Below are 18,908 nucleotides of genomic sequence, written 5' to 3'. Positions count from 1 at the left end.
TTGCCAAAGATTGCTGCTATAAGTGTATAGAGGTAAAAGGCCAAAACAAAAAGTAAGAACAAGCATTCTCAAATTGTACCCTATACTTCTCTCTAGGCAATATGCTCCTCTCTTGCATCCTCATATGCAAAAAAAATTGTGTTGTGGCCCTGTTGTGTTCCTAGCTTTCTCCTAGAAAAATCAGTCCCTAATATGTCATCTTATTACCATGATCAGTACCAGTTGTAAGTGGTTGTTCAGTACTGTACAGATTATTTTGGGTTAAATTCCTGTCATTAATCAATTGGCTTTGCTTCTTTCATGAGTCTGTCTCTCAATATGTTACTGTTACCTGTTGTTTTGGTTTTTTTCCTTTAGATGGTGCTTCTGAAGATGTAAATGACTGGTCAGAAGAGAAGGAGTGGCAGGACTGTCTCCTCTCACCTATTCTGGCATAGGACTGTCATGACTGAGCAATAAAAACTGTAGGAGGGAGGGCCTAAATTTCTCTTAAATGATGGAGACAGATGAGTTGGAGTTCCTTCCTCCACTGCTTCCATCAACTGATTTTAATCTCCTTCCCAATTATCTGCACTTATGTCATGCTCAGACTGGAAAGGAGAAAGGTGTGAGAAGTTCTCAAATGCCATTGTGTAGGAATGAACTAGGAAGAAGAAATCAGCACTGGGAAGAGCTTATGATTAATTCAGAAAGAGCACACTGAGAAAGGTCCATTGTTAAACCATTTTCCTCTCTCATCCCAATCATCACTTTTAGTTCCTCCTTATTTCCAACTTTTGTTGTGTGCACTGTGTTCTTACTTCTCACATGAGTTAGGATACAAAATACTGCATGTCCTTCTATAGCAGAAAATACAGGTGTACAGCTCAGCATATATCTATGTGTTTAATAAGTCCAGCTGCTGTGTGGCCTTAGGCAGACATTATAGGGAGCTGCTGAATTCCTGGACATCAAATAGCACTCTCTTGCCAGAGTCTTGACAAGGACAGGACAGAGGCAGCCTTTGTCTTCATTGCCTCCTTTGTTTTTACCTAGTGAAAACAAGTGCTCCTCTCCTTGTCTGCTGTTCTTAGGGCACACAAACCCTGCAGTGATGTTGTATTATTATTTCTGCATCTGCCTCTGCTGTTGGTCTCTGGAAGTTTCTTTTGTAACTTTGCAACTTTTGAAGCCTCTTGTGTATTTTCCGTCTCTAGCTTTTCTAGAATACAGATGGACAGGGGAGCAAGGTGAGTGTCAAAAACCAAAAATCAGTTTTTTCTCCTGGATTCCTGATATAACTCAAACTCTTTCATTTGCAAATGTATTTGCTTTCTGGGACCATTTTGTTGCTTTAAAGGAGTAGAATACTGTCATGGCAAAGAGTGTGAGGAAGAAAAGGCAGTAAATTAAAGGGGCAGGTACAAAGTCTACATTCTCTGTGGTTGTAGTTCTGTTAGCAGGACTTCACCTGCAGTCATAGATTCAAGGGGTGTTGTTTATGAATAAACTCATAGTTTCCAAGTGTTGATTCTTGCTTTGGGACTTAAGGAGATAGCCTTCTATTTCATAGAATCATGGAATGATTTGGGTTGGAAGAAACCTTGAAGGTCATCTAGTTTCAACCCTCCTGTTGTGGACACAGGCAACTTTCATTAGACCAGGTGGCTCAGAACACCATCGTTCCTGGCCTTGAACAATTCCAGGGATGGGGCATCCACAACTCTTCTGGGCAACATTTTCCAGTGCCTCACCACCCTCACAGAATTTTTTTATAATACCTAATTTAAACCTACTTTCTTTCAGATTGAAGCCATTCCCCCTAGTCCTGTCACTACTATGCTATTGTAAACAGTCTCTCTCAATCTTTCTTGTAGGCTCCCTTCAGATACTGGAAGGCTGCAATTAGGTCACCCCAAAGCCTTCTCTTTTCCAGTCTGAACAAACCCAGTTCTCTCAGTCATTTCCCATATGAGAGGTGCTCCATCCCTCTAATCAGCTTGGTGTCCCTCTTCTGGACTCACTCCAACAGGTCTATGTCCTTTTGGGATTGAAGAAGAAAACAGGTTATTGAACCCTTTTAATGTCATAGCTTAAATTTATGACAAGAGGAAGCAGAGAGAAATTTAGGGAGGAAGAAATGAAGGGAATCGTATGAGAGACAAGAGAACAAATCAAGAAGAGATTGAAGCAAAAAGAACTAAAGGCATAATGAGTTCAAAGATAAAGAATGAAAAGATTTAGGAGAAAGAAGCATGGAAAAAAATGTCTTAAACTGAACCAAAGGGCATGAACATAAAGAATAGAACAGAAGGAAAAAAAGATTATGGCAGTTTTGTAGTTAATTGTAGATGTTTGACAAGTGGCCTATGACTAAACCAGTGGATTACATGTGCTCTGTATTCCCTGGTTTGTATTCCTCACTGCTAAAGTGAGGAAGGGGATTCTTCTTAGTTATTCCAGCAGCAATATGCTCAAGATTAAAGTAGAGCATCCAGTGATACCATGTCGACAAGAAGTCCTGCTCTTCTGTATTTATGATGGCATTATTTCCCTGTGTACAGATACCCATAAGAAATTAAAATCAGAAGTAAAACAGTAAGCTTAGCACATTTAAACTACTGCTCAAGAAATTCCATCACTCCTGTATTTCAGCTCCTGCTTTTGCTGACATTGGCTTCTTACCTAAGTCAGACTTCAGAGGCCATGACTGCTGTTGCAGTATTCAGCAACTACTTCTGTTCTGAAAGCTGGCAGCAGTTTGTGATATTTTCAAGCAATAGGGGTAGCACTGTTGGTCAGTAAGTGGGATCTTTAATGGATAGGCTGGGTTTTGTCAGCGATTCTGCTGTTTCCTTGCTGGAGAGTTCTTAAGAAACTTTACTGTTTTATCCCTGTTGACGTTGATGCCTTAGGTTTTTCAAATCCTGTACTGCCTAGTGTGTAACCGAAGTTTTGTTTGGTCTGTTAGCTGCTGTTCTCTCATGCTGGTTAGACATAACAAACCCTCTCTAGGTTTGCACTTCAAGGACACCTTGATTGTCCCAGGCCCCAAAAGATGTAAACTAAAGCCTTGAGAGGAGGAGCAAACTTGGGGTAATTACATCATTAACTGAAATTATAATTGAAGAATTAACCCTGATTATGCAAGTGGACCAAACTTACAAAACTGTGAAGAACCCGTGACCCAGGGTCCATCTTGGGTGGAGCCCCTCGGAGGCTTTTGACTCCCAAGGTGTACCTTTGAAGGCCCTTCAAATAAATACTTGCTTTTATTCTCTCATTCTTGTCTGGCCTCTGTTTTCATGTAGCCGCTTCAAGGCATCAACATGTTTAGTTATATCTTAAACCTCTGTCAGTTCGATGAGGACAGGCTGCAAAGCGGGGAGTGAGAGTCTTGGGACTTAACATTGTAATTGTCATTGTGATATTCAGGTCTTATAAATGTTCTCCATTTTAGTTGCTTCCTGAATGTGTTGCCTGCATTAGAGGCTTCATTCTCAATTTAAATAGAATGAGAAGAAATTATTAGTCCAGTGTTTTTGCAAAATATTTTGTAGCTCTTGCCAGCCAATTGTCTGACAATTGACCAAAGAATTACTGCTCAAAAATGCTCATTGTCTGTCTGTAATATGAACCTTAGTAGTCACTGAAGTATATTCCATAAGAAAAATGTTCACTACTCCTCATATAAACTGTCACTATTTCATTTAAAAGGAAAATAAAAACCCCCAAACCCTGACAAAGGGAAAGCTGTGGAATCTGGATGGAAACTGTAAAGGTTTTTGGCAAAAGGTCAAAATTTCACCAAAAATTGGAAATTATAGTTTTGCAATAGAAGTTTTATGTTGATGGATTTTGCCAAAAGCACAAGAACTATACGGGGCTCCCTCAGGCTCTTGGCTTTGCTGAGCTATGATACTACCTGAAATGTATGCTATTATTGTCCTTAGAAAATCACTGATGAAGTTTTCTAACTTTGATAATAAGGTAAGGTTGGTTTTTTTGGTTTTTTTTTTTTTCTTTTTAGCAATCTAAGATCTTAAAAGAGTATAAATTAATTCAGATCTTCTGCTTTGATTTTGAGTGTACTATAGAAAATGTTTAAATACTCTGTTGGCACACGGTTTGCAGAAATCCAGAAATTTGTGGTGGAGCTTTCCTGTGTGGCAACCTGTGTTTCTCAAATTCTCAGAAACTCAGTCAGATCCTTTTAGAGCTTCAAAATAGCAGTGTATGCTGCCAAAAATAATTTACTCTTTTATTTGAGTCTGTCACCATTTCAGTTTGACTTTTCAACTCCCACAAAGGACATTGTATTTTTTCCAAAGACACAGCAGCCACATTTTGCAGTATGACTAGTTATTGGTGGTTATATAACTAAGTTCTTTTAGTATTTGGTTGAAAAAGTCTGTCTTCCTACATCAGTGACAGGAGTTCTTGAAGTTCATTAATAAAACAACTTTGTAAAATAAAAGCTATTTAGTAGCTAAGAAGTAGGCAAGTCTCCTGCTCTGTTAAATTATCTCTGCTCTGGAACTCTCAACACTGGTGTATGAGGGTGATTTGGAGATACTTATTCTTATTCCCACAAGAATTCTCATCCTCTAGAATGGCTGGGGAAGGAGCAGGAGCTTTTCTGAAAATGCTCAATCAGGTAATAAGAGATTGGTTATAGAAAAGTTAAAAAGAAGCTCTTTAAACTATAGCCTATAAATATACTTTATTCTTCTACTTGACTGAGACTTTTCAGTTGTCTCTCTGTTCTTACTCTCTACTTAATTTTGGAGGTTATTTCTATTAGGGTAAAATGATGTATTTTGATGTTGGTCAATACCAGTGGGGACAGACCTAGGGCAGACTGCATTTTAGCTAAAAAGAGAAAATATCACAGGAAGAAATGTGTTTCAATTATTTCTTACCTTTCAACTATCCAAACTTCTATTTACCCAGTGAGTGAAAGTGTCTGGGTAATTTATAGTTTCCTTATTGCTAATAAATATGCTTCTGTTGAAAGGAATATTATAAGCAAGCATAATATGCCATAGATTGGAAAACTACTGAGAAAGAACGAGCAGATAGTCTTAGAAACAGTCACTGTTCTCTCAGGGACTGCTGTAAAAACTGGCTCTGAAGAGAAGACCATGTCAAAGATAATTCAGGAGCAAAATCTTTTTATTTCTTAGTTCCTGTTGTAAATAACTGAACAGTTTGTTTCTGGAAGTCACATTGTTAACACTGAGCAAACCAAAAAGATCTTTTAATAATTTAGTGTAAAACAAGTTTTGTGCAAAAAAGCCTTTTACAACTTAACACTTAGCATGTTAGATAACACTTTTATAGAGTCGAACTTTCAGCTCTCCATTCTTCCTGTAAAAATGCTGTTGTCCTCATGCTCCAAATAGCAGAATTGCACACAATGATGCCTTCCCATTACCATGGGTGAAATTTTATGAAGAAGCTGGAAAGGCCAATTATGGTGTAAGAAGAGTAGCAAACTGGTCGTAGTCAGATGCAAAGATATGGGTAAGATGGACAAATATTTGATGAGTTTATAAAAATGAGGTTAATTGGATCTTGAAATAAAGGGTGAGATGCTGGAATTGTATTTGAGAATTCACAGTCTTCTCTGTAATGAGAAGAGAGGGACAGTAAAGTTCCCCACATGTGACAAAAAAAATGGCTTATTAATGCAAAATAATAGAAAGTTGGGCTTTTATCTGTAAAACCTGGTAGAGAATTCCTTAGGATAATAGCTGAACCTAAGTGTTCCAGTTATGCCTCCTGCTTTCTGTTTGAATTGAGGAGAAAATTTAGGAATGTTTTTATTAATGGTTTCAAGTCTTTCAATAAATAACAAAAGGGCGTGTATCTACCAAAAGTATTTTATGTTTTCTAATATGTTATTTATATTACATATAGTATATATTTAATAATAATAAAAAAAACAAACCCAAACACCCAAACACCTCTATGTTCTGTAGGCAAGTTCCCTGCTGTATGGAGAACTCACAGTTTGCACAGGAATGAAGTGGAACTCTAACAATGCAATATTAATTTCAAATACATTTTTAAGGGAAAGATATAGGACATGAATTTTCCCTTAACCTTTCAGGTCTAACCTTTTAATTTTGTTTATATGTCAAATAAAATACATGCTTCTCACTCATATCAATTTACCAAAAACTACTTTTAAGTTTTTTTTCAAAAACTTTTTCATATGTAGAGTCAGTTAAAAATTTAAATGTTAAAAAAAATTAAAATAAAATTCTAATTTAATCGGCAATTGTGGAAAAAAAGGATCTTCAAAGCAATTAAACCCGTTGCCATCAGAATATTCTAATCCCTTTCTGTGTCATAGGAATAGTTGCTATAAAAATATGTATACACTATAGCACATGGGAAAACATGCAGAAAAGCACACATAATTTGAAAGAGTAATTGGTGAAATTGTAGACTTTTGTGTATTCAGTGGCAGAGAGGGGAATACTGAAACCTAAGAAAAAGAAGAAAGGGCTGGATGTACAACCGGGGGCAAGCAGAATTCTGTCAGCTTTAGAATATGGTTTTATTTATTCATTAAAATATTTAGTAACATTTACAGATGTGGAGGCCGACTTCTAGAAGAGACTCATGTATAGCCAGTAGAGTGCTTTCATCTCTGCCCGCCTCCTAACCCCTTTCCTTTCCATGGAAACCTGTGCTGCTGTCTTGCCAACTCCTCAAATGTGCAAATCTTTCTTGCTCACAGGAGTTCTGTGGTTTATGAGTGTCTAATGTAACAACTGAAAGAATTACGCATTATTCAATAAGATGTGAAGCTCTCTAACTAAATGTAAATGTAAAATGTAATGTGAATGTGAAAAATGAAGCTTCGTTAAAAGAAAAAGAATTGCTACACTTCCTTCAGAGGCATGTTTCCCTGAAAATGTGGGGTCTTTTTTTCCATGTTGGCATTTTTGAAAAGTCACAAAGACATGATTTTTCCATTTTTTGGTCATTAGAAATAGTCACCCTCAGTAATTAGCTTTCTGTCACTGAATAAGTTTTGGTTGGGTAATTAAGTGCCATCTCTGTGTACTCACTGGGGTAGCCAAGAGTCTCTGCTGGGACATTCCTGCAATGAGTTCGTGTGGTGTCATCCTCCAAACTCTGTCTGAGGGCCATACACCAGTCTCGAAGCCCAGCAGGCACTGGAGCACTATGGTAGACTATATTTTTAAATGTTATGGATTACTTCTGCTTTAGTTCTCAAAAAATAACAGCACAATTTCTGTTGGCAACTGTGGGGTTTCTGCACTGCTGTCTTTTGCATCTTTGGGGTATTCTTCTGCAATTAAAGGGATAAAGTTTTTCTGCTGTAAGCATGCTAGAAATTAATCAAGCAATAAAGAAATATATTTTTCACAGAAAAGCCATAAATGTAATACATTTTTGAATTTTGGGACTTGTTCTTTGAGAAGGTTTCAAACCAGATGGAAAACATCCAGAGCAGACCAGTAAGAATGATTAGAAATCAGGAAAACATGAGTTTCACAGCATAAATTAATTTATTGGGGAGAGAAGATTGAGGGAAGGGGACATCACAACAATCCTCAGCTGTTGGAAAGCGGGAAGGGAATGCGCTCTTCTCCCAATGCCACACCTTTCCTCCATTGCAATCCATGGTAGATACATGAAAAAGAAATAGGCTTAGTACATTTATGAAAGTCAGAGGTTGGTCTTAAGAATGTTTTAATAGTGGTGAAGACAGTGAAACACTGGTGCAGGTTGTCTGGGGGATGCATGGCATCTCTGTCACTGGAAGTCTTAAGAAAACAACCAAACAATGGTCAGGATTGACCATCTGACCTTCTTCTGTGGCAGCAAGACAAAGTAGATGACACTGTGATGTCCTCCCAGGTCTTCTGTTGCGTAATTTGACACCTTACACCAGGTGAGTGTTGTTGCTGACCTGTAATGTTTTAGAAAGAGGTTGATATTTCATGTCAAACTCCTAAAAGTAGCTTGTTGGGCATGAACCTTTGCTTTCATTTTAATAAAGCAGAAGTGCCTAGTACTTACTGTTGCAAGAAAGAGATTAAAGTAATGAACTGAGAACCTTCAAAAAGGGGCAAGGACAAAGTGGTCAGAATATAACTGTCAACATCATAAGTATTTTTAAGACAACTTCATAATCATCTAAGTGTTTGGAGAAGGCAATAATTCTGTGCTTAACCTTGGCCTCATTTGTTCTCATTGAATAATTTCTCTTTGCTGTCACTTTCTTCTCCAGCTCTGATTTGTTAAGCACAAAAATTCACCTGTGAAACATCTTATATCTGCTAATGCTTCCACTCCACCAAGACTTAATCTTTCATTGCTGTCAACAAAGATGTGTATGCTCCCCTTCATGCTCATACTTTCCTGTCAGCACAAAGGTTTGTACTTTCAGATGGTGAACTGGACCCAAGAACGGATTCTGGTCATAAGCGGACTAGCAATATTATAAAAAACCAAATTTACAAACAAACAAGCAAAACCAAAACATTTTAACCAGGATCACTTCTTCAGTCTAGTTCACTGCAGAACCATAAAAGGTGTATGTCAAGGGCTGTTCAGGAATATGCATTAGCATGTTACTGTCTGTCAAAGGTGGGAGCAGCCTTTTGAAAGGACAGTGCAAGATCTTTGGAAGCACGTACAAAGGACGAGTTGTCCCCTGCTGTCCCACCCCTTGTTTAGCACTGCAGGTGCTTAATAGAGTAGCAAAAGGAAATCCTTATTGGCTTCTGCACAACTGCAGAGTCAACACAAGTGAGAGAGATGTCTCTTCCATCTCTGAATCAATATTAATCTGTGTAGAAATACAGAAAGGTAGAAATTTTGTTCTTAACTGAGCTTTTGCAAACTCAAACTGAGCTTTTTTCTCCCTCAGTTTGCCAATGAAACAGCTAGGAGAAAAACACCACTTTTTCCTGGTACTGTACACAGTCTTCAAATTCACAGTGAATACATATGGATTCCTGCCATGCAACTTTCTCAGACTGTTAATCCCCACAGTTCATTTAAGATGCTAAAATTGTTGTTTAAATAAAAACTTTAGAGAAGATGTTGGACTCTCTATGTAATGCTTTCTTTAAAAAACAAACAAAACAAGACCAAAAACCACCCCGACTGTTGCATTTTTGAGAGACATACTTAAGGCATTTTGGCCTGAATTTATTTCCTTCATAAAAGGAAATGTCAACCCTGGTGCATAATTTATGATCTTGGCATTCAGCCGAAACATATGTACATACTGAAATCAGTTTTGCATCTGTTTAACTTTGTGCACATGAGTAGTCTAATTGGATTTAGTCTGATGAAATGACTCATGCGAGATCAAGTGTCTGCACAACAAGGATTTCAGTCAGTAGGTTTCTTTAGGGCAGCAGCTTCTATGCTTTATGCCTAGCACATGAAATGGCTTTTTGATTATCTCAAAGCCTTCTGCGGGCTGTATAGCTGTAGTGACAGGTGAAACAAAGACGTACAGAAGAACAAGTCTTGCAGCACAGGTCAGATCTTCTACTGCATTGCACTGTACAACAGTAGCAATTAATTAATTGTAACTTTCTTTTTTAAAGAATGTCTTCTGAGAATCTCTTCAGGGTTACAGGAAATCACTCATTCCTTTATAACAGGCTACTGGGCTGCAGCTGTTGGCCTTCTGGTAGCCATTGGCCAGGTTAAACACTATTGCTTACATATGCTAGACACTCTGATAAGATACAGCCATCGCCTCGTTTAGGATGGAACCTGCACTCACCTGACTGCACAGCAATGTAGATACTCATCATCTTCACAGGACAGAGTATCATTGTATCAAGAACTGGAGTTTTGTTTTTGCTGCTCTTGCAAGCCTTGTCTTCCCATGCCATCTCACATCTGCCATCTTGAACCCTTTCTAATTTCTTGCCCCATATGAGGTGGTGCTGAGCTTGCTACTTGTTGAAGCTGTTTTTATCCACTAGCCAGCTCTTCTGTTTTCTTCTGATGTTTTCTCATTCTTCCTACATCTGCTATAAGGGTCTAGGGAATGGAAAGTGGTCTAGAGAGTGAAGAGACTCAGGGAAAGGGATGAGAAACACCGCAAGTTCTGACATTAGGAGGATTAGGGAATAAAACATGGAACTCCAGGGGATTGGTAATGCGAGAATATAGTCTAGGGAGGATACGTAAAAAAAGGAAGGCTTGGAATATGAGTGCTGTTAAGGCAAGGCAAGTGACTCTGAAACTCACGGTGTACAGAGAACCAACGTAAGATGGAAATGAAAATAGGGAAAGGGAAAAAAAGAAGCTGAAGTAAGAATATAAAGCAAAAAATATGCCTTACAGATGGATGGTTTTGTTGGTTTTTCACTCCTACCTCTCTGTCCAGATTCATTCTGTGGCTGGCAAAATACCCTGAAATAAAGAAAGTTTTAGGAATCTCAGAATGTAGTTCAAGGCATGCAATTTTAAGTATTTGAAATGTATTTTTGGTTGACGAATTATACTCCTGACTTCTGATGACACTAAGGCAGGAGGCATCTAAAAAAAGTGTGTATGTGAAGTTTGTCATGTAGCACCTGATTCAGACTTCAGAATGCTTTGAAGCAAGAGAGAAACATACTGAAATATTACAGCTTTAAAATAGAGAAGTGAGATTTTTATCTGAATTACCTAAATGTGAATCTGATGTCTCTGATGGAGATACTCTCTGATACTTTTGTGTGGCTGGGGAAAAGCTTTGATCTTTAAGTTGTGGAAGACTTTTTGTTACTGATGCCTTTTGCACAGTTTGCAGTTTGAAGTGTATGCAGTGGAAACAGGTGACTGAGGGCTTGATATTGCAAGTGAAAATGCATTCTATGAACTTCTGGTAATTTGATACTTTCTGGTCCTTCAAGTGGATACACTTTATTGAGATGGCCATCTGTTTTATCCAACAAAATGAATTTCTGCTCAGGGGAAAGTTCTGCATGCTGATTTTCAAAGAGAAAATGGTTTTACTACAGAATTCTCAGAGAGCATTCAAAATGTAAACCTACACATCTCTAATACATTCTGGGGTTTTGCAAGTGAAACTGGAACATGATCATCTCCTTATTTTGAATAAATTCTTGCATCTCTTGATAATATTTATTATTCATTGGATGAATACCAGTGTTTCGTACTTGAATCCTCTTTGCATTGAAATGTTTAAATTTTACTCCTTCTGAGTTTTGTTCAAATCAGCTATCCCTTATTTACATCTTGACTAATACAAAGAAGTTAGTATTTGTAAGAAACTTCTGTATGTAGTACTTAAACAAGGCTGTACGGCAAAGTTTTCATGTTAACTGTAATTATCATACGTAATTAATTTGTTAATAGATTTACTGAATTTGCAGTTGGTCACATTTTTTTTAAAGCACTGAAATTACTATAATTGTGCATTGTTTGTCCTTGGAAGGATTAGGAGCACTTTATGTTGAACAAGTATAAAAAGGATTCATGGAATTCTTGAAATATTTACCAAGCCTTTTTGATAAGTAAGACCTTATTTTTGCTGAGAATTTTTACAAGCATATTCCTTTTCTCTATTTTCAGTCTCCTGCACATAGCTATTCAAGTTATGACTCTGGCAAGAATGAGAGTGTAGGCAGAGGTGCTGAAGATCTGTCTCTGAATCGAGGAGATGAGGATGAGGATGACCATGATGAGCAAGAAGATCCTGAGAAGGTTAATGAATCAGATGGGGTAGAAGCTGAGCGACTGAAAGCTTTTAACGTAAGCCCTCTTGCACTCACCTTGTTTACTTCTTCTGTTCCTTTTGCATTGTTGTTTTGGGTAAGTTTGACAATATTAAAGGCACATTAATTTGCAGGATTTATTTCAATTATTATTTTAATGCACATTAAACTCTTGCCAACAGACAACAGATTTACTGTGTTTTATTTAGAATTTTGAGGCAGAGTGCCATCTTTACCAGTGAGGAAAACAAAGCTTTGTTCTGTGTGTGTGCATGTGTGACCATGTGTGTGGCTGTGTGGATGTGCATGTTCACCCACTGAATGGAAAGAGGCTGTAGCTAGTTTTGTCAGGAGACCATTCTGGTGGTCAGCTGTTCTCTATTGCTTTCCCAATGTATATAATTATGCATGAAAACACAAGCAATTGTTCAAACAAAGAAAAAATGTGAGTCAGTTCAATAAAATGATTAGCAATCACAGCTTATTGTTAATAATGAAACTTAAGTAGTGCCTATTTTCACAATCTGTTCTGGTTTATCTCACAAGTTCTGTATCCTATAGACTATTCTTTTCTTGTCTATTTTTTTTTTTTTGATCAGTCCCTCCCCCACCCCCACCCCAAATAACCCTTTAAAGAACTGTTTGCTTAATATTTCTGGCTTCCCGTTACAAAGCTCTTCAGTGGATAGAAAAAAAATGTCTTCCTATCAGTAAACAAGCCAGGAAGCTAGGAAGAGAAGAGAGCTGCCCTCCAAACCCATCTCCTCTGTCTCCCTCTTGCCAACAGATGTTTGTCAGGCTGTTTGTAGATGAAAACTTGGACCGAATGGTCCCAATCTCTAAGCAGCCCAAAGAAAAGATCCAGGCTATCATTGACTCATGCAGGCGACAATTCCCTGAGTATCAAGAGCGTGCCAGAAAACGCATACGTACTTACCTCAAGTCCTGCAGGCGGATGAAAAGAAGTGGTTTTGAGATGGTGAGTTTTGACTTAAAACCCAGCCCTAGTTTCCATCAAAACCCCATATGTAAATCCATGGCACTATTTTGTTTTCATCTTAGCGTCTTTTTTTTTCTTTTTTTTTTTTCTTTTCTTTTTCTTTTTGGTAATACCAGGTCAGAGATTTCTTTTTCCCTCCTTCATTCTTCCTGAATTTATTCCCCTTGATTTAAAAATGCTGTGGGACACTAGAGGTCACAAAATGAACTAATATGGATCTATAGGGAAAAAAGAAGAAAGCAAGGCATAAATAAGGAGGGAAACTATACTGTGGACTGTATGGTGACTTATTTCTTACTTTAAGTTACATTTACACATTTTTGCCTGTAAAAGTCTTGCAGTAAGACAGATTTTTCTCTAAAATGCCTCTGCTAACTGGATTCCAGTGAGCTCTGTAAAATTGATCCCGCTAGAGAAAAGCTATACTCAAGAAAATGCCCAGTGTAGTAACATCATAGTGGCAACGGCTTTGGCTTTGGGTGTTTTCTTGTACACCTTAGCCTATTGCTTATCAGTGAAAGTTACTCCTTTGAAATCTTTCAGTTGATATATAGGTGTGCAAAACATATTTAATGGTTGTAAAACACATCAAACTTAGAATCTGAGCATCCTAATGATTTAGTAGTTATAATTGAACCAAAGCTCACGAGAATTGTCATAGTATGCAACTGACAGTGTTTTCAGACATTGATATTTTAATATTACTCAGTAACACAAAAATTGCTAAATAAAGTCTTCTCACCGTTTGGCAGCTTATTATCTCTAGAAAATGTTTGTATTTCCAAAATGGAGAAAAGTCAGAAGTAACTAGGTAGCTACACACCTACACACCTTGTGTTTAATGTTTTAGCTATCTCTCTGGCCTTTAGATGACAACAAAATCACCTCATTGTTATAAATAGATATCATTTAGCGATTAAACATACCATTTTTTTTTTAATGAATCATCTGCAAACCCATTGATTACATTAAAAATTATTGGAGATTATTGCATTTTACTGTTTTTCTCTCTGTCTTTCTCTTTCCTGCAGTTTTTGCAGAATATTTATGAGTACCATATGTTGTTTAAGATGGTAGCTGACAGTTTTAAGAACAAAATATCAGGCTTATTTGTAGGGCAAGACCACTATTTGATAATACAAAAAACAAAGGCAGAAAGTAAATTTTTGAGTGTGTTTGGTATTCTAATCAACTGCATGGTTTTATTATTTGAAACATTGGCATAACACTATTTCTGAACAATGGAAGCTCAGATGAAGAAAGACAGGTAGAATAAAGGACATCTGTACAGACAGAAGTGCCAAAGGTTAACTGGTGGCATACATGGCAGCTTGTTTAGCCCTCCAAAACAAAGGACAAAGAGTAAAGAAATATTTCGTACAATATACTAAGTAGCATTAAATTGCATCTACTCACTCTGTCTGACAAAAATTCAGCAACATCAAGTTCAGCTTCCATGAAACCAAATATTTTATTTTGCTGTCCTTTCAATTGAAAATACAAAATTAGCCAATGCTAGCAAGTCTCCGCACTGTTCCAATTCATGGCCTTATTACTGTCATTATTCACGCTGATGAGCAGTTATGTAAACCGGCTCATTTCTTGTCATCTGAAAGACTCGTGCAACGGTTTTGCAATATGAACAAGGGGCTACAGTCTGACCCATAAGAGCTGGGTTTGCTTGACTTCAGTGCACATTTGCAAATGTTACTTGCATATGAATAAAGGTTGCAGGATCAAATTTATTCCTGGGAGGGGAAAAGGAGCAGAGATTACCAGGAATATGATCCAAATGGGCAATCTTTGTAGTTCAGAAAGATTTCCTGATTTTATAATGTTTCATGACAGCTTATGATGGGCTTTACTTCTTTTTAAACAAAAAAATCACCCTCTAAAGCACTGGCTTTCTCACCCATGAATGGAAGTGACAAGGCACTGGAACTCTTGCCAAAGACTGCAACCCTCTTGGGCCTGAAGGGATATCTGTCCTATGTCCCTGTTAGCAGGTAGGAATACGAGCCAAAGACTATCCAAATCTCTGGAGGAGCTCCCATCAACTTCCTAAGAGAATAAATAGTATTTTATGTGTATGTCTTGAATAATTCTGAAATTTAATATCCCTTTGGGTTTTTAAATTATTTTCTGATTTCTAAGTTACTGTATCATCATCTCTTTATTACAGCCATTTTTTAAAAATGCTACCATGGATAGAGGCATTGACTACTTAGTTGTTTTAAATGTGCTTACCATTTTGATAATGGAGAAGAACCACCTTGTCTGGATAATAACATTTGTTCAAAACAATCATGAAGGGACAAGATGGTGTTGTTTTGAATAAGGGGCTACCCTCAAATACAAAATAAACCAGAATAATGATCTGCTCAGCAGCAGTACCAGTACCATTGTTATATTAAATAGGATGTCAGATAATAACCTCCACAGGAGATGGCTTTTGCGATACACACGTTAAATACAAGTTTTTTATTTTGTTCAGATTCAAAATGCTACATTTTGAGCATCTAGTTGCATGAGAAAAAGAGAATATTCTCTTTTATGGCATGTAACAGTTCAGGCTGTGTGTGGAATCGTGCAGCTATCTACAGCACCATACTGTAAAGTGAAGAGAAAATGTAAACACAATGTTAAATTAGTGTAAAACTGCATGGTAAAGATGAAAAAGAATGCCTGGAGCCTGATTCTGTCAGTTATTTGCCATCTGTAATCCGAACGACAGTTCTTGCTGCATAACAGGCCAGTTCTAGCTTTGAGGCAATAAAAAAGACTCAGTCTCATGAGTGTTCGTATTGTTAATTAATATGATTCTTAGTATTATTATGTTTAAGAGATTACTTATAGTTATTCTGCCTCCACTTGTGACAGATAGTTGTCTGTGGACTCTGAGGCAGCTCGCATAGCTTCTTGTGACAAATATGCCTTTGAGAAATTCCCTTTCTACATTGGAAATGCTCTGCCCATTTGACTGTGCAGCTTGTAGTTTGCAGTTTTCATCCTGACACAAGTATATACCTCCGTAGGGTACTCAGCTTTTCTCATTAACTGTATGAGTGTTTCTCTCCTCCCCTTGTCTCTTGCTAAGGGACTGTTGAGAACGTTCTCTTACTAAATTCTGTGATCTTGCTCAGAATCTTTAGTTGGGAGGGAAATCTGTCAACTACTGAAATCACTGGCTTTTGGAGGGGATTTCTATGTTGTGCTTCTATCTGCATTGTGCTGTACTGCTTTGAGAACTTAAAAGTTCTCAATATTCTTAAAGAAATTATTTCTTTTTCTCTTCATTAGCCCATAAACAAAAGAAAAAAATTGCTTCCTCATTCTCAAGGACCAATATCAACAAGAATCCCTGTATACACATTAGGTGTCTTGTGACCTCCATAGGCTATGCAAGAGGAATTTTCTCCCCAAAATAGTCACATGGTCTGTTTCACTAATGTTTTTTAAATCCTTTGTTTAGACTTGTCCCAGCCTCTGTAATAGACAACTATCAATTAGAAAGATTTAGTTGACAGCTGCTGGAGATATTTATTTAGTTATAGTCCAGAAGAACTTTAGATGCTAGGAATAATCAAATGGAGTTGAATTGACTTAATAGTTACATTTTTTTACTGCTCTCTGCTTCCTCCTATATTCATGATCTCCTATGATCACTCTCACTGCATTCAGTTTGAAATTGCATCTTACAGTATCTTTCTCACAGATGTGCCATTCTTTTCTGCGAGCATCCCAATGCAAGAGCAAGATTTTAAATTCTCATTCACTAAGAGATTCTTCTTTTTTTTTTAAGCAAAAGGAAACCCTCCTCCGAAGTACTACCGTAATACAAAACAATAGTATCAAGTGTTCTGTGTTGGAGAGAAAAGGCTAGTCATAAATGCTTTTCGTTGTCCAAAGACAAGTTTGGATGTGTCAGAGAAGAGTCACACTATGCCTGAAGATTGTTCATGATTTAGGTCCCAGTGTTGTTCATCCCAGCACCTTCTGTCCTATCGCCAGCCTCAAGAACAAGTAACTGAGCTCTGTATCTTTCACTGCTACTGTCACTTGGTTGTGCCAGTTGGCTGTAAGAGGCGTTTTAACAATTTGCGACTGTGCTCATGTTGATCAAGGTGTTTTGAATGTGTCTAGTGGCTTGTCATGTGTCTATATTGAGATTGAGCAGCTTCGGTGGGGACTGGTTTCCAGAAGGGATGTTTTCTGAAATCTGCCTCATTAAGATTGCTTGGCATAGGTGTCTAGGTTCTGCTTTTTAGTTTTAGTTTTAGAAAGAGAAATCTTTCATTATTTACTGAATTTAGTGCTGAAAAGTCCAGCTGCCCTTGCTGTCACATGGTTTTTCTCTCCTCCAGGCTTTTATGTCTGGAAAGGTCATAAGCATTTCCAGGAAAATGACGATCTGTAGATTCAGGGATGCATATCTAATTGATTAAAAAGCTGGGAAGCATTAAGAAAATTATCACAAGAGCAGTTACATGAAGATCTAAAAACACTAATGGAGTTGTTGCTTTGTGCTATAACCCAAACTCTGTCACCTGGGCACTCCCCTTTCCAAGCACCTCACCCTTGTTTGATAGTGGTTAACTTATTTAAGTCTGATGGGCAACTTGGTTGAAAAAGGGCAAAGCTACCCTCTGATAAACTTTGACTTTTACCATTAGATGTCATGAAAAAATATTCTAGAAACAGTTTTTCTAAGGCTCTTAGATGTGTTGTTTTTTTTTTCTTTTCGCCACAGAACAGTTAAGTGAATGCTCATGTGATTTTTGAGAACTTCCTCCTAAATCTGCCTCAGATAGCTTTTACTTTTTAATGACTTTTGAAAGTATAGGCAATTTTGGAAAAGTGAGTGGTGGAAGAAGTAACACTTCTTCCATTAACCTTGCAAAATGTGAAGAAGTTAGCTTTAAAAACGGCATGATACTTGGAAAAAGATTTTGAACCAGTCTGGAGAGGTTCATCCCCAGCAGTCTCATGAGTTAAAAATGAAACTAAAAAGAAGCCTGGATGACTACTTTAGACAAAATACTTGATTTTTAGGTTAATAAAGTCAGATGGATATTCTTGCTGTTGTTCACATAAGTCATTTAAAATTTCCACTAGCCCTGCTGAAATCGCTCACTTAAATAGGCAGATCAGAACTTGGACCCCTACGTAAACATAACAGCAGCAACAGCAGCATGTTGGTTGATTGGAAGGAGTCATTTGCTTAATTTTTCGACAGGAATATGGATATGTTAAGATATATATGGATTTATTTAGGTGCCATCATAACCTAGGTGCAACACTCAGTGTTTCAATTCAATGTATTTCAAAGCTGAAAAATTAAAAAAGCGATTTGAACATCACTAGATGTTTCAAAACGCCTCTTCTGCCATTTAAGAAAATATTTCTGTTATCTCACTGAATCCTTTGGTAGGTGTTACAATTGAGTATTTATCACAAGACTGTGAGACTGAGCAAAATATATCAAACCCCAGACTGAAATGCAGTGCTACAGACATTAGAATGCCAGTCCAGTTGTTCATATTCCACTATTCTGTACTGACAATCCACAGAATCATAGAATTACAAAATAACTTGGGTTGGAAGTGACCTTAAAATTCATCTAGTTCCAACCCCTCTTCTGTGGGCAGGAACACCTTCCACTAAAGGAGGTTGCTCAAAGCTCCATTCAACCGGGCCTTGAAAACTTCGAGGAATGGAGCATCCACAGCTTTTCTGGGCAACTCAGTCCAGTGCCTCACCACCCTCACAGTAAGGAATTTCTTCCAAATATCTAATCTAAACCTACCCCCTTCCAGTTTGTGACCAGTACAAAAGTACATGCAGTATAGTGCAGTACTGTACTTCATTCAGTCTTTAAATTCAAAAATACTCTGTAGAAGGGTTTCTGAGTCCTTTGCAACTGTGCTGTGTAGGACAGTTCTGTCATACATTTCACTGCATTGTTCTGATTAAAAACTCTTCTTTGAAGATCCTGTATTCCCTGTCTTGTAACGTATTTTACATGTTTTCTATGAAAAAGTGCTATTTAGATATTGTACACTGTTACAAATATGTTGGGTGTTTTAGGACATTGTGTTAGATCATAATAATTTATTATGAAAGAGTTGTGGCATATTTGCAGTATTTAATTTTGGAAATGAGCTGGTCTTGCAATACCTGAGGAAAAAGCT

General features: G+C 37.4%; 1 protein-coding gene and 1 long non-coding RNA gene across 6 annotated transcripts in view; one reads left to right on the top strand and one right to left on the bottom strand.

Annotated features, from left to right (window-relative positions):
* NOL4 (nucleolar protein 4) overlaps positions 1-18,908 on the top strand; it is a 190,314-nt gene that overhangs the window by 130,798 nt on the left and 40,608 nt on the right. For 3 of the 5 annotated variants that reach the window (XM_032124476.1, XM_032124471.1, XM_032124501.1), the window contains 2 exons: positions 11,575-11,754; positions 12,505-12,696. The exons of 1 other annotated variant lie outside the window; for it this stretch is intronic. In XM_032124476.1, the coding sequence (XP_031980367.1) occupies positions 11,575-11,754; positions 12,505-12,696 (372 nt within the window). The remainder of the gene's footprint in view (positions 1-11,574; positions 11,755-12,504; positions 12,697-18,908) is intronic. One more of the 5 variants, XM_032124482.1, reaches the window with a different exon arrangement.
* On the bottom strand, positions 7,511-10,412 carry LOC116451287. The gene is made up of 2 exons (XR_004243165.1): positions 9,770-10,412; positions 7,511-7,933 (listed from the first exon to the last, which is right to left on the bottom strand). It is a non-coding gene; the product is annotated as an uncharacterized LOC116451287 (long non-coding RNA).

Source organism: Corvus moneduloides, chromosome 1, assembly GCF_009650955.1.
Source record: "Corvus moneduloides isolate bCorMon1 chromosome 1, bCorMon1.pri, whole genome shotgun sequence".
Classification (NCBI taxonomy): Eukaryota; Metazoa; Chordata; class Aves; order Passeriformes; family Corvidae; genus Corvus; species Corvus moneduloides.
This window is presented reverse-complemented; position numbering and strand designations above follow the sequence as displayed.